Source organism: Acomys minous, assembly GCF_964271855.1.
Source record: "Acomys minous genome assembly, chromosome: 1".
Classification (NCBI taxonomy): domain Eukaryota; kingdom Metazoa; phylum Chordata; class Mammalia; order Rodentia; family Muridae; genus Acomys; species Acomys minous.
In genome coordinates, this window is record NC_140483.1 from 47,180,603 (window position 1) to 47,197,278 (window position 16,676).

Below are 16,676 nucleotides of genomic sequence, written 5' to 3' on the forward strand. Positions count from 1 at the left end.
CTCAAAAACAGAAATAAAATTTCTACTTACTTTACAAATTTACTGGTGGAATCCATTTGAAAGTAACATTTCCATGCCTTTGTAGTAAGAATTGGTCTTCGGTTTACTCTTGGGTGCTTTCTTCTTTAGACTGTTGACATCAAACTATGATTAAGAACATCCACTTTGTGCTTTGCAGCAATGTGGGAATTATTTGAGCCTTAATGGCTTGATACAGTTCATCTGAACAACCCACTGAACCCCAATGCCAGTCTTCAGCAGCAGCCATGCTCACTGCTCAGCTCTGACTCATCTTCAGAGACCTTAATGAAATCCTCCCCCAAACCATTAGGCATCAACCATGGTCACTGATCTATTTTCAATCTTTGTTCTCCTAAAAAAATTGATTTGTATTGAAGTATTTTCTATATATGACTTTGACACATCTCAAAAGATCATAGGCGATGCCTGATTTGTGATTTTGAAATACTCTTTACCTTTGATATTTATTCCCTCTTTGACTTGTGAGATCATTTATTACACTCTCCATGTACAGACAAACATAATAGAAAGTTCTTGGATGAGGGTTGTAAACTGCATTAGTCAGTGGGTATAAAAGTCATGAGGAATGAGTTGAATACTGCATCCATGTAGCGAAGTAAAAGTAATGGATTCTCCTCTAGGGCTTATGACCAGTCTAGTCACACATTGTTAGTGCCAGGGAAGCTTCTATTCACAGTAAATAGTAATTAACTCAGATATCCAACAAGCGCCAAAGGGCAGGGACTGAAACAATGTGGGATGCTCAGCCCTAACTGGGATCCCTACCTCAACTCCCTACCCCCAAGCTTCAAGGATCATTGTGGAATAGTGGGTAGAACTAGTGTGATTGCCAGAGGCAATGGATGATGACAAGGAAACAATATCTTCCAGGCAAAACAGGACAGTAGGACCTCTGAATTCAAAGCAGCTACAACAGCATATGCAAGACTTGCATAATCTCCAGCTAGACCAAATCTCACCCCTAACCTAGAAGCCATTGGCAGCTGTAAGCTACTGGGAGAAGGTTGATTTCCTTGATGAGCTTAGGCCTTGGTATGTCCACCAGACCCCTGCAGAAGGCCACACATCCAAAACAATCTCAGCAGCACAAATTGGACTTCAGGGGTAGAAAAATAAAAGAGGACACAAAGCTGGCTGGGGAGGGAACATGGGTAGATCTGAGAGTCAGGAGAAGGGTGAATATAATCAAAATGCATTGCACAAAATTCTCAAATAACACAGCAATTGAAGTCAAACTACCTCAAGTTCTGAAATAATTTAATTTAAATTAACCCTTGCTTACTGTTCCAGCATGTCTATGTTTAAAATATTACTCCCCAAAATCCGGGCCTTTTCAGGGTCCCTGAAGAAAATATCCAGTGACATCTGAGGAGGCTCTGTCTGGCTCTCACACTGATGTATCAAGTCAGCTCTGTTTTGCTTTACTTTGGTCCCAGAACTCTTTCATATTCCAGGATTTCTATAATCTTACAAAGATCAACAATCCACCTCCTCTCCTTTCCATTAGTTCTACAGCAGTTTCCATTTTTATTTCCATTATTCTGTTATGTTACAGTTTCAGTTTTTTCAAGAGCTGGAAAGAGGAACAAACAGGTAAATACATAGAAGTCAAGAATGTGATCTTAAAGGAAATTTCAGATTCTTGTGTTTTAGTGTTTCAAATTTGTTGTCATTTTCTTGAATGTCAGAACTTGATCAAATAATATCATATATTATGGTCATTATAATAAATTGAAACTTTTTCATCTAAGCACAATATTAGTTGTCTAAGAACATCAACACTTAAAACAATGAATGAAAGTTTTTATAACTACAAACAATGAAATTACTAGGGACAGTTTAGCCTCTTTAATATGTAATGTATTAGGCCTCCATTCATTTATCTGAGAGAAACAGCCTATTATGTAATGGTCCAAAATGGAAATTCCCTAATATTCTAAGCAACAAGCTATGCAAATAAAATGTTTTACTTATTCACAGATTAAGTAAGAAATATAGCTTCAGTTAAAGTATATTACATGTGACAGTGGAGGAAGAAGAAGACAAACACCCTTGCTGCTGGAAGTAGAAAGAAGGAAGCATTCATACTTTAAGAAATAAAGTAAAATTAACCAGCAGTATACATTTAATACAGAATTGTAAAAGGATAGGCCAATGGTAACTATTATTTACCTCCCATAGTTTTCTTTGAAACTATAGATGTTAGTATCACTTGGAGAAGCAGTTTGGGAACAAAATACGAAAGAGCAAGTGCATCTAAACGGAAGAATGAACCAACCTGGGATGATTATCTGTGAGAGTCAGAAATGAGCTGAGAGCTCAACACAGGGATTAACCCACATAAACAATGAGACCAGATGCAGAATGAAAGTAGAGCAAAGAGCACATCTTAGTAACATCAACGTTTATGGAGTAAACAAATACATGCTGCAAAGGGGCTAGGAAAGAGCTCTTCCAAACAGAAAGCAAGTTCAATGCCCCACATGGACTCTTTGACTCAGGTCTGAGACATGTATGAAAAAGGTTTTCTGCCCATCTTGTACTCAGGTCAGTGAGGTGTGCAGTGCCTCTTAAGCACTATCACACACCATCCTCCATCACATATATTCAAAAACCTACTTCCTCCTTTAGATGAACCAGTGTTCTTGTTCTTCAAACCAAACAGCAGTCTGCAGTCTGGACAAGCAGCCTCACCAGAAGATCACACACTTATCATGTGCACACTCCTGACCTGAACACACACACGCACACACACATGCACACACACACACACACACACACACACACACACACGCACGCACGCACGCACGCACACACGCACACAGCCTTCTAGCTTCCAGTCTCCCTAGCATATCTCTTTATGCTCCACAAGGTGAAAATAAGCCTATTGAATATTTAAACTATAAAAAAAGAAAAACCTTCTAAGTGTCCCTTTATCAGTTTTACAAAGCACAAAAGGCTTCCTCCAAATGTTTCCCGAATTTTAACATCAACAACCCACGCCAAGGATGGACCCTGGAATTCTCCAAGAAGCAGAAGAAAGCCAGCACCTTGCCACCTCAGAAATGGAAAAAAGAAGATAACGAAAAATGTTGTCATGACTGAAATTCCAGAGTTCTCAATTGCTGTTGGTATTTCAGAATAAAAATTAAAGACTTACCATCTCTAGGTAATTTAGTACAAAGAATGATCTGGCTCATTACTCCTTCTTCCTTGAAACCAAGATTGACCTAATCTCCCTAGAAAACTAACTGCAGAGTCAGTCACAACCATACACACACACGCACACACACACACACACACACACACACACACACACACATACATGCTCTCAGACACACAATTAGACAAAGGTATCTGTGTCCTGCCCCACCAGATTTAGATGTGCAACCTATTGACACATTAGAGGGGGACATGAGGCTTAAGGATATGAAGGGCTCCCCTAGAATCCTGCAGCTAATCTGGACACCATCTTGCTGCATCAGCATCTAGACCACCTGAGTTCTCTGTAGTGTGTATCATGGAGTTTCTGCTGCCATGGTCAGTAGACTGTAGTAATTTGAGAAGAAAATGTAGGCATTTCTGAGTTGAAACTCACTAGGCTTTCATCACTTTCATGTCAAATACCTCAAGTATTCTTCACAGTGGATGATGGAGTCACACAGAAAGGAGGAGTAACTTTATCACCTATTACTCTGTCCATGTACCCTTGAATATGACTTAATGAATGGTAAAGGTAATGTGTTGACATCTTATAATCAGGTAAGCTTTGCAACCTGAGTTCTAATACTAGCATGGGAAAGAAAGATGTATCTTTTACTCACGTTATAAGATAAACATGAAACCCACACGGGGCAGGCATAGAGTTGCGCAAACATGTATGGGCTGACCTCAATATAGATGAGAAAGCCCAGCTAAGACCTGCAGAGCCAGCTAGCCTGGTCAAGTCCAGACTGCCAGTCTTCAGCATATCCAAGATGCTTTGGCGAGTCTAACCCAACAAAAAGTAGTGGTTCCCCAACCCACTTACATTCTCATTGTTCACAAATTGAAGGTTGCGTTAGGCCATTTGGGGATTCAATGGTCTACAGCTCAGCCTTGTTGATAGCAGTTGCCCCCAACAGCTAAAATACCCAGAGAGGATCATTCTGAACAGAAGCACCTACAAGGACATCATCAGAGCTTTGATCACACAAAAGAAAAGTCTGAGAAAAACGAACCTCTTCCCTGGTTTGTGACTGGACAGTATACTCTGGCCGTGAGACATAAATTAAAAATTCTTATTTCATCTCTTTGCTTATAAGCTTGAAATTAGAAGTTAGAAATTAGAAAAGTAGAAGCATGAAGTTAGAAAAGTAGATTGTGTAGCCATCAGAGTCTTGAAAACCTAACATGACATGTAATAGTCTAGAAGACTAGATGTGATCTGCTCATGACTGAAAGGTTCTAAATACCATAACTCTACAAACACTGGGCCAGATAAATGGCAGCCCTGCCAGAGGACCTTAAACTATGCACAGATCTCCATGGACTCCTATAGGACATGGTTTTGTTTATAGTCACGGTCAGTATTTTAATATTTTAAAAACCCATCCTATAATCTTGAAATTTGCAGGCAAATGACTAGAAACAATCGTCCTGAATAAGATAACCCAGACCCAGAAAAACATGCATAGTACATATTCACTTATAAGTGGATATTAGCCCAACATAGATGTCCTCTGAGAGACTGTACCCAGCAGGGGATTAGAACAGAGACTGGGACTCACTGCTTAATTCCAGGTGAGTACGGTATGGAAGAATGGGAGGATGGAAGGCCCTAGAGGGTTCAGGAGCCCCACAGGAGGCCATCAAGCCCAGCAGATCTAGACCCAGAGGGCCCTGCAAACTGTTGCACCAACCAAGGATAATGCATGCAGTAAACCTAGACCCTCTGTTCATATCTAACAAATGGACAGCTCATTCTCCATGATTGTGGGGAAAGTGGGGCCTTCCATTGACATAAAGTATGGTTCCCCCAATTTGATCACTTTGCCTTGGTAGGGAGGTCTGGCGGCACTCAGAGGAAGGGGAAGCAGGCTAACTGGATGAGACCATATATAGGCTGTGGTCATATGATGGGGGAAGAGGTCCCCTTCTGACAGAGGTCTAGGGGAGGGGAAAAGGACAGAAGAGGGAGGAAGGGAGGGACAGAGAGAGAGAAGGAAGTAGGGAATGGAAAGTTACAAGCAAGGGAACAATATTAAGGATGTAACATAAATAAATTATAATAAATAAATAAATAAAACCCATCCTATGCAAATAAAGTAAAACTAGACACTGGGTGCTGGGGATTTAGCACTTTTCCTGGTGCATGTAAGACCTAGAAGTCTTGCTTCGTAAAGTAGAGGAAATCACCAAATTTCTAAACTGTTTAACTTGCAAAAGAATTGAAAAGACTTGAATGAAGTTCGATGAAAGTCAAGCTGAGGAACACATTACCACACAGAGAAAACCTGGAGGCTGTTTTTAAGTGGTGGGAGAGCTGCAGTTCTGAGCCAGCTTGAAGCAGTTTTATAGTGGACTTAACAAGAGAGATATAAACGATCAGAACAAGTTGAGCCTGACATTACAAGCAATACTCATCTTTAGAAGATACAGCAAAACAATCCAATTTCAAGCATGTATAAGGAAAATGGCTTTCAAAATCCATCAGAAAAAAGGAAAAACAACTTCAGAATCACCAAAAAGGATGCTTCACATGAAAATTCCCATCTTCAACAAGTAAGAAATTTTATTTCTGGGTAAGTATAAAACCCCTCTCATTTGATGTTAAAAGGAAGATAAAGTGAGAAAACTTTTTAATCCAGAAAAAGTTTACTAAAAGAAACTGGTGCATATGGAGCAAACTCTAAATGGCGAAGTTGGATCAAACTCATAGGAAATTGCCATAGTTTGTGCTGATAACTTGACAACATCTCCGATCACCTGCGAGATAGGCCTCTGGGAATGAGGACAAGGGATGACCTTAGGCAGGCTAACCCATGTTAGAAGGACAGTCACAAGTGTGGGTACAGCCATTCCCTTTGCAGCAACCCCAGAACACATAAAGTGAAGAAAGAGGGCTAAGGACCCATGTCCATTCATCATCTTCTGCTTTGTGATCATAGATACACAGATGCTTCAAACTCCTCCTTCCAGCTCGACTTCCTGCTGTAGTGGACTGTGCCCTGAACAGAGCGAGCCCTTTCTTCCTTAAGATCGGAAGCATTTGCTAAACACAAAAGATAAATCCATCTGCGGTTCATGAAGAAGACAACATGGTTAGTGAAAGCTTGAAACTGAATATAATAAATGCCGTGGGTCCCTCATGAAAGGTGAATCCAAAGATGTATCTGTGAAACCAACCGCTACTGCTCAGTCAAATACAGCTTTCCTAAATGAAGTTTACTAATGTTTTGCTAATGTGTCTAAGTTCGTTAATGTGCCTCTTCTGGCTTACTTTAAAATCTCTCTTAAAATTCTTAAAGAAAGGAAACCAAGTGTACACTATAAAACAGTCACTGAGGGAGACAAAAGAGTCGCTATAATAAAGGATCCCAAATGAGAAAGCTTCAGCACAGTGTGGCAGGGTGTAGTTAGAAGAGAGGTAGACTCCAAACTCTAGCTCTACTGCATTGAGAAAAAGAAATAATAAACACCTGTAATTCTAGCATTTAGTGGACTGTGGCAGAGGGACTACCAGAAGTTTAAGGCTATCTTTTCATGCACAGAAAGTTTATAGGCTTGCCAAAACACAGTGAGACCCTATCTCAAAGGCAAAGGCAAAGACAGGCAAGCAGGCAGGCAGACAGACAGACAGACAGGAAAGCGGGGATAGAAAGAGGATAGGAGAGAGGAGAGGAAGAGAGGAAGAGAGGAGGAGAGGTGGATGGAGGGACATGTGAAAATGTATGGATTTTACAAAGCACCCAATTTACCATAGGAAAATAGTGGATAATTTTGTTGAAAACATTGACTCAATAAAACGCTAGACATTACTAGTACATTTTCAAAGCATAGGAGATAGCTTACAGATTTCAAAAAGTAACTCTGTTTTCCAGAAGTCCTCAGAATGGACCACAGACCCAAATGTAAAATGTGAATCTATAAGAAAAATAATGAAAGAGAAAATCAAGATGGTTTTGGGGTTTGACAGTCACTTTTACATATAACAGCAAAGTCCCAGAAGAGACTGTGGCAGCTGACCTGAAGGAGCTTCAGACCAGAGCAGTGAGAAGGCACCAATAGGACTGCAAGTGTGGGTGCTTCAATAACGGGGGTGCTTCTCCTGCTGGTGGTGTAGGAACAGCCTTTGGCTTTCCTGGTGTTGCCTGGGTGCTGGGCACCCTTTGATGAAGCAGCAGCACCTTTGGTGTGCCACCCTGGGATTTGCATCCCCGGTTCTCTTTCTTTTGATAGCTGCTTTCTTGATCAGGTTTGCCGTGTAACATACATCACTGCATGAAATGTTGGCCCTCGTGGTGATTATGGATATAATTTTCTGGATCTTACCATGACTCTTAAAATGTAGTGCTGGTGTCACAATATATATATATATATAAGATATATATATCTTAAAGTCACTTCATTAAAAATGAAAACTAACTTTTGGCCAAAAGTGAGGTAACACTAAGATGAACTTAGCTGAAATTAATATGTTCTGCTCTGCAAAAGACAAACAACAAAATGAGAATAAAAAGACAAGCCACAGGCTTAGAGGGAAAATATGCAAATACTTTAATTGATGAAGGACTGTTACTTAAATTAAAAAAAAAAACCTTAAAACTCAACAATAAGAAAATAGGCTCATTTAAAATTGGACAAAAACTTCGACATCTCAGAGAATCAGGCAAATGGAAACCCCCCCCCCCCCACACACACACACACAGAGAGAGAGAGAAAGAAATTATACATCAAAAGCTTTTAGGGCACTGGGAATTAAACCATGAAGATATCAGTGTACATCTTTCAGAAGGGACCAAGTGTAAGATACTGAGAGCATCAAATGCTGCCAGGGACGCAGTCACAGGAAGTGCCATTCGGGATGGAACATGAGAGGTAAAGCCACTTTTTGAAACAAGTTGTTGTTTTTCTTACAATGCTAAACATGATCTTACCATTAAGCAATCCAACCCTTGGTATTTAACCAAGGAGTTTGAAAACATGTCCATACAAAAACTTAAATATGCTTTATTCATGTTTGCTAAAACTTGGACACCACTTAGATATCCTTCAGTAGTTGAATAGAGAAATACACTACAGAAACTTCAAATAAGAGAATATTGTTCTGTGATATTTAAAAAAACTATCAAGACACTTAAAAATGAAAGAAACTTAACAAAATCCAAAAGGTCTATATACTCTAGATGCCAAGCTATAATCAATATGGCATTCTAGAAAAGGCAAAACTATGGAGATGGGGAAAAAAAGTCAGCTTGTGCCAAAGGAATTGGAGGGAGAGAGGCAAAGATAAACATGAACAGAGAGGATAATTGGGGTAGTGAAAGTATTCTACATAACAATGTAACTATGGGTACTGGTCTCTGTATATGTATGTGCCTAAGCCCACAGAATGTACAGCAACAAAGATGAACCCTAATGTCAACCAAGGACTCTGGGTGACAATAATGTGTCAATACAGACTCATCATATGTGTCATCTGGGTGAGGTATGTTAATAATGGGAAAAGGTACGAATGTGTGGGGACAGGAAACAAAAGAGGTATTTCTTTACCTTGCTCTCAGTTTTGCTGTGATCCTAACCTGTTTCTTCTTCTTTTTCTATTAATTAAAAAAAAAAAAAGGAGAGGGATCTTTTTAAAAGATAATCTTACATCATTAATAATGGTTGATGTATCCAATAGGGTATTTGGAAGAAGCCAAAAGGACCCCCCAGGAAATTCAGAGAGGAAACAGATCACCTCCCCCCCCCCCAATAAAAGGTGATAATTCCAGCTGAGATGGCAGGACACCTAGGACCAGATTCAGGTTAGAGGTAGACACAGTACATCGGTTCGCAGCACTGTGGAATGCTGAAACTCCAAGTTCAGTCCCTGATACACCAGGACCTCAGTGCCCAACTTACACTGATGCCCTTTACAACTGGAAGCCACTCAGGATTTTCTTTCATTCATTCTTTCTACCTAAAAAGGGAACGTGACACCCCAGTAGTGACACCTAACAAAGGGCTTTAGGAAAACAGCAAGTGTCCCAGTTATGGACAAGAAATCCATCCAACCTGCTCTGTTAAACATGTTTATGAAAAAAAATGCAGAACTGTCTCACTTTTAGAAGCTTGGAAGCTTGGGAGCCCTGGTGCCATTCGCTCAGCCTTTACAGTTGGATATTTACAGCACAATTGTGTCAAATGCTATTCACATCTCTGAAAACACATCTTCTGTTATACAGGTTTTTCTGTTGAGACCCTGGGTTGTTCTTGTTTGTTTATTTGTTTGTTTGTTTGTTTGTTTGTTTTAATATGTTTAGTGTGATCATAGTACTTGAGTGATTGAGGCAACAAAACCAAGGTTGAGATTCCAGCCTGTGCTACACAGTAAGAAGAGAGAGGAAAGGGGGAAGTGGAGAAGAGGAGAAGGGAGGGAACAAAAGATGATTTAGATGGCATAGGCAGTCTTTAACTCACAGTCCTAACTACTACTGCTCATTCCTATTTGAAGTGTTTCCATTTATGTTAGCATTTTTCATTCAGAAAAAAAAAAAATCCTTATGTTCCTATTATTCTCAATGTTTTGGTAAAGAAGGCAATTAAGTTTGCGATGCCTTGCCTATATTTGGAATACATACTCCAAAGCCCAGAGGAAGCAGGGCCACAACTAAACGAAACCGCCAGCACACACTGGTTGAGTGACTAATTCCCCTAAAACACAGGTCAAGCATTAAAGCAATACATTCCTGACAAAAACACTAATTTTCTCTCTTAGCTTCTGGGCACGGAAGTTATAGTTTAAGAAATTAATAATAACTTTAAAGTCTGAGATCATATTTTAGGAGAAGTGTGACGAAGGGAGTCTTGTGAAGTCATGTGTTCATTCTGATAAAATATTTCACAAACTAAAGCTAGACAAAATAAAACAGAAAAAAAAAAAAACCCTGTGTCACATTTCTGACTATATGAACATTACTATGTTTTAGATTTCAATTACCTATCCCACTCTTTGCTACACCCCAGTTTTCCTGGTTAGAAGAAAACAAAAAACAAAAAACAATTAAGTTAACATTTCACAAAGGTGAGCCACAGGTTTAGAGTTCTTCAAATTAGTAACTGAAACATCTTGCCAAGTTGAAAAGAAAAGGCACATAGTTAAACACAGAATGATAATTCTGTGCTTTTTTTTTTTTTTTAAAGCATGTATCTTGGCTTCAGATGTTTAAAGCATGAGTTAGTATATATAAATATTTGAATTCATAATTAATTAATGAAGAAGATGGGCTTTGTCAAGGGGGCACATTTTACTCTTCATATTATCTGTGTGATGTTTGAAAAACAAAAGAATCCACTTGGAATGTGCTCAGACGGCCTCCAGTAGAGGGCATGGCAGACTCAACATGGAAACCTGCTTTGTTTATCAGCCAATCTCAGGCTGTGGCTTTGCCTGCCGACTTTTACAACCCACTGCATTGTTGCTTCCGCCACCACAAAATGGAAACTGTGTGTCATCTTAATATTTGGCAATCCTATTTACCTAAAAGCCAACTGTAACAACAGCAAACACTAAAGGGAAGTCACCAGACATGAAGCTTTTACTTTAAATATGTACTCTAGTCTTTAAAAGGACCTTAACGTGGACATTTATTTTGGGTGGAGATAGAATCCAGGGCCCCCTAGGTACTAAGCAAACACTCTGTCACTATACTCCCTCTCAAAGTTACCTGTAGTTGTAAACTTATACAAGTTTATCAAGCAACCACAATTTCCTGGGAGAAAAAATAATTTTGTGACTTAGTATCAATTGTCAGTCTGAGAGGCTGGTGAGAAAGACATATTTGTATTAAATACAAAAATCATCTAACATAGTCTATCAAGCAATTATTGGTAGCTACATGTATATTCACTTGATTTAATGTTTAAAAAAGACAGAGCTGTTTAGGCTTCAATCTCTTGAAGAGGTTAACTATGAGCTATTTTACTTATTTTCCTTATTCATTTATTATCCAGACTGCAATTTATCATAAGCTTGACACTACAAAGCTGCATTATCTTGACAGTTAATAGAATTTACACTTACAACCTAGTTAAATTTTAGTTAATCCTCGTGATTTTTCTATATTGAAAAGTTGGCTTTAGGTTGCCCCATTTATACTGCAAATTCATGCATTTTGTTGAGGTTATGAAATGACTTAAATGTAAGATTTGCATAATATCTTATGAGACTGACCATTAAAAAAAAATCACACTGCTGTTATGAGATGTGAGAAACCAGGGCTCCTGCAGGGAGAAGTGACTGTCTCAACAGATAATTACCAACTGCTGGTTAAACATTGGCTCTGATTGCACCTGCTGACAAGTATACAGGGACACCTGATCTATAAGGAAACATCAATGTTTATATTTTAAGGTCTGGGTTGTAAGTGAAAAATAATTAATATTTTGTATTGTTGAAAAAGATCAGATATGTCCGCACATTAAGCATATTTTAAACAGCAATACTATTTCTATTATACGTGCTTAATAAATAAGTATTCAATCATCAGAAATTAAAATAGAGGTAGGAACAGTGTGGTTCTGGGTTGCTTATTAAAAATTCGATCTTACAGGTTCATAAACATGCTTTCAAGCCTTTGTTACTAAAATCAAAACGATATTCCTCTTGTAATAATGGCTATACCTATTTTCTTAACTAACAACTGCAGACTTTGTTCTCCGACTCAAACCTGGAGCTCAACTACCCACAGCTTGTAGCACTGTGCTGCCTGGTTCCCAGTTTGAGAAATGTGTCCTCATCTTCCTTTCAGTGGGTCTAGTGTGAAGTGTATCAGGTGGAGCCTAAACCGTACCTGTTCGTTAGACTGTCTGCTCAGACTTGATGGGAAAACCAATTAGATACTCCGCAGCATCATTCTAGTAACATAGGAAGCTGAATCAGTTTGTAGTTGAAGTCATATATTAGTTCTTACAAATAAAGGCATACTAAAACCTGTGAGAGTAGGAATGGGTTTCTGAGGAAATTACAAACAAAGCTTGTCCAAACAAACTGTTTACATCTATCAACCCACGCTCCCATCCAGCTCCTGTCCCACACCCCCACCCCTTAATTTAAGAGGTTCAACATCTGGTAAATTCTGAACCTGTTCAACTAAGAATGACTCATGAGGAAATCCTGATTCCTTACTACAAATGAGCCGGTTGCAGCAGAACTGGGAGATCTTGGGTTTCCCTTTGTATTTCTCACTATCAGTCTGATCTGTGCTGTGCCGGCACAGCCCTCCAGGTCTCCTGGGGTCCGACCCTGCAACGTCACAGCCTCCTGCAGCCGTGCATTTAAAGATTAAAAATGCAGAGCCTTTTAAAACACCAGGTTTTAACATGCACTTTCTCCCGCTTCCTCCTTGGCCAGAGTGCACTCCCCTTAAGAAATTCCAAGATGCTTGAGCGAGCTGGAGCGTCGCAGGACCTAACTCAGCAGCCCAAGTTTCAGGTTTCTCTCGTTGTTGATTTCCGTCTCCAAAATAGGTGGAGTAGCTGAGTGGAGCCAGGAGGGCTCTCCCCATCCTGGCTGCAGTTAATAAAACAGGTATCCGGATGAGTCTTAAACACTGTGAACAACAGATTGCAAAGGCGGGACCCAAAAACAAAGCCAGTAAAGGTACGGTCTTTTCAAAGCGACTACCTCCGGGACCCTTCACGACAGTTGCCGCTCCAACAGGGATCAGCCTCTGTCCCCGCCTCCCATCCTGTGTGCGCACGAGGCTGCGGCGCCTACGTCAACAGCGCCCTCGTTTCCAGACCCTTCGGCGGCTGCCGTGACTGCTGCAGGCCCGTGCGGCCCCGCCCCCGTAGGGCCCCAACGGGCCAATCCGCGCCCTCTAGAGGCGTGGCCGGCACCTTCAGGTCCCGCCCCTGCGCCGCAGCCTATGAAAGACCCGCGGCGCGCGCCCGGCCGCAAACAGCTGCAGTGGCCGCGGGAGTCTGAGAATGCAAAGTGCCATGTTCCTGGCTGTCCAGCACGACTGCGTACCCATGGACAAGAGCACAGGCAACGGCCCCAAGGTCGAGGAGAAGCGGGAGAAAATGAAGCGGACGCTGTAAGTATGCCCTCTTTTCCTTAAGAGCTCTTCTTACCCTGCCTGCTTTTGCTAGTAGGAACCTACTTTCCTTCTGTATTGGCTTTGACTTGAGGCAACTCTAGTCTGCACCTCTGCGAAGAAGGGGGTTGGAGGAGGAAAAGTTAGCTTGCTAGATCTGATGGTATGTGCTTTTTCCGTGTGAGCTCAGAGAGTTTAGGAACTGTAGCAAATTGTTCTGAAGGTGGCGGTAGGTGGGCTGAGAAGGCTCTGGCTGGCTTTTTGTTCTGCATTTAATGTGGTATCAGAAGCCTGCAGCTGAATAGCTTCCACAGCGCCTATACATTGCATTGTTAGTTCTGAGCCTCTAGCAAGCTGCTGGATGGAGATGTTTGAACGGAATGTATAAGATCCGTTTTTAAATCATAAAGTAGGTCTCACCCAGTCACGACCGTGGAGTGAGTAATTTGCTCTGCAGTATCTGCTGCGGAGAAGCACTGTGGGCGGTCGTGGAGGGGAGCTAGGGAATCCATCACGCGCGTGCACACACAGGATCACACACACACACACACACACACACACACACACACACACACACACACACACACACACCACCTCTATGCATGGTCCAGACCCTTCTGCCTAGAGTGCAGAAAGGGAAAGGACATCAGCTGTTCTCAATAGTAAAATGTTACCAAGTTGTAGTTAACTGTACAGAAAAAACAGTACCTTTTTTGTAAGTCAGAAATAACTTGTGGAAATTTAAAAATCTATGCTTGTGAAAAATTTAAATACACAAGCTATGTTATATAGTCTTATCCTCCTTGTAAAAATCCGTTATTGTCAGATGAGTGGATGAAATTATGTTCAATACATGAGGTGCTGGGTTTAAATGAGAATGAGACTGTTTTTGCCTGACTGATTTATTTGTGGCTACTAAAACTGATGACAACTTTGCTATTCAAGAACTGCCATTTGAAGTTTTTTTTTTTTTTTCTTCTCCCAGCCTAAAGGATTGGAAGGCGCGTTTGAGCTACTTCTTGCAAAATTCCTCCACTCCTGGGAAGCCCAAAACTGGCAAGAAAAGCAAACAGCAAACTTTTATCAAGTAAGTTGTGAATCCTGTAGGTACAGAGATGACTATCTAGGCAAGCCTCTGAACAGGAAAGGGAAACTGTAGTGTGTGGCGTCGCTCATGTGCGGAACTTCTCTTGCAGGCCTTCTCCTGAGGAAGCGCAGCTCTGGGCAGAAGCGTTTGATGAACTGCTAGCCAGTAAATGTAAGTTAACCTCTTAAATGCCCTCTCTTTAACAGTATCCCAAGAACCTGGAAATGTGTTCCCACCACAAACCAGCAGCTCGCAGGAAGTGCATTAGACAATACCACCATTTATAGCATAATGCCTTCTTTTCTGTTTTGTCCTTCACTTATTTCACCAAGTTTAATCATGGAAAAGCATGAGGTATTCACCTCAGGTGGGGAAGAAAAGCTAGCCTAAGAATTAAAGAGACAGTTACTCACAGTTACGGGTGAGTCAGCTTTTCCGTGACATAGAATACTTCAAGAGCCCTAGTTCCAAGTGAATTTAGTGGCTGTCCTATGAACATTTATTTTGCGTTGACAGCGAAGTTAAGTATTTTGCTGTTGTTGTTGTTGCTGCTGCTGATGCTGCTGCAGAATACAAGCTTAAGCATTTTTGCCTACTGGCATCATAGTGCTTACAGAGCTGAACTGTGAGAGTGGCAAGCTTGCGTGACAGCTAGGGCGCTGGTCCCTCTAGCGCTAGAAGGACACTGTTCTTTGGTCACTCCGTTCACCTTGTGCATGCATCTTCTCTTGTGCTTTCAGATGGGCTGGCTGCGTTCAGAGCATTTTTAAAATCTGAGTTCTGTGAAGAAAATATTGAATTCTGGTTGGCTTGTGAAGACTTCAAAAAAACCAAATCACCCCAAAAACTGTCCTCAAAAGCAAGGAAAATATATACCGACTTCATAGAAAAGGAGGCTCCCAAGGAGGTAAGAAAAGAAATTATTCATGTTAGCACAGTTTGGACATTTTCAACAGCACTGTAGTGAAACTAACACAGCAGTTAAATACACCAAGTTCAAGGGCAAGTGGGATGAGCCAAGTATGGCTCTGTACCCCAGCTCTCCTAACATTTAAGCTTCTCTAAAATTGACAGTTATAACTAATCACAAATTACACCTCTTACGTTTTATTATTAACCCTCAATTTGTAATGTTGAATACCAAATAAATTAAGGTGTGTTTGTTGTTGTTGTTGTTCTTTCAGATAAACATAGACTTTCAAACAAAAACTATGATTGCCCAAAATATCCAAGACGCTACAAGTGGCTGCTTTACAACAGCTCAGAAGAGGGTTTACAGCTTGATGGAGAACAACTCTTACCCTCGTTTCTTGGAATCAGAATTCTACCAGGACTTGTGTAAAAAGCCGCAGATCACCACAGAGCCCCATGCTACATGAGACAAGGAGCCTCCACAGAGGACATTTCATTCTGTCTCCCAAGAGGAAAGGCTATGACCTGCCAAAAGACTGACCTTGAATTCAGCCTGGGTGTTAGGAAAGCATCGCTCAGAACTATTGATTCAGAGTTCGGTAGTGAATCAGGAAGCCAGCAACCTAGGAGAGGCTCTGTGAGAGAACAGCTTCCCTTGCTGTGTGAAGAACAGAGGAAGGGAACAGTGTCCTGAATGTGCTGTTCCTCACTGGGAAAGCACAGGTCTGAGATGAAAGATACAATGGAATGTTGTTGGTCCAAACATTTAAAAATCAATAGGTCTGGGATTATGTGGCCTTAGCTAGCTGGCTGTACACCTTCCCTTAAACCAGTCCATGTTACCACATAGTGGTTTTAGTCTTAGTTTTAATATTCCAGTACTAAGTAATATTAAAATGTTTACTGTGTGTGAGGATGTTCGTAGGACTACAGATCATTAGTATATTGTGTCCTGTATCACTGAAACTGAAAGAGATGTTTGTGTAGTTACATGGGGTGTGGGATGGAAAGAGTGCTGTTCTGTAGAAAGCCAGTGTCTGTGATGAGTGCCAAAATCTGTCTTGCGGGCAGCTAAACTTTGACGTGGTTTTTGAATACTTTGAATAAATTTATTTTGATAAATAATATCATTGAATATTTGGAAGTCCAGATGTGATTTTGTTCTGTTTTATTTCAGTAATTCAAAATACGTCAGATAAAAGAGAAAACAACTTTTTCTAGTAAAGAGATGTGAGCATGAATTAATTAATGTACCTGTCCACTGAGAACTGACAGTCCTGAGAAGTGAGAAATGGTTGCTTTAAGATGTTCTCTTTAAACTTATACATATGTAGTTGTAAGAAAATCTGATC

The 16,676-nt window shown here is 40.6% G+C and overlaps 1 protein-coding gene and 1 long non-coding RNA gene across 2 annotated transcripts; one reads left to right on the forward strand and one right to left on the reverse strand.

Moving 5' to 3' along the window:
• Positions 1 to 1,336: 1,336 nt before the first annotated feature.
• On the reverse strand, positions 1,337 to 12,259 carry LOC311605483. The gene is made up of 4 exons (XR_014781977.1): positions 12,078 to 12,259; positions 8,797 to 8,843; positions 7,096 to 7,167; positions 1,337 to 1,615 (listed from the first exon to the last, which is right to left on the reverse strand). It is a non-coding gene; the product is annotated as an uncharacterized lncRNA (long non-coding RNA).
• A 904-nt stretch (positions 12,260 to 13,163) lies between these two features.
• Positions 13,164 to 16,459, forward strand: RGS2 (regulator of G protein signaling 2). Its single transcript, XM_084797553.1, has 5 exons — positions 13,164 to 13,325; positions 14,311 to 14,412; positions 14,522 to 14,583; positions 15,153 to 15,319; positions 15,597 to 16,459. The coding sequence occupies exons 1-5, from the start codon at positions 13,216 to 13,218 to the stop codon at positions 15,789 to 15,791; spliced, it is 636 nt and encodes a 211-aa protein (XP_084653679.1). The 5' UTR covers positions 13,164 to 13,215; the 3' UTR covers positions 15,792 to 16,459.
• Positions 16,460 to 16,676: the final 217 nt, after the last annotated feature.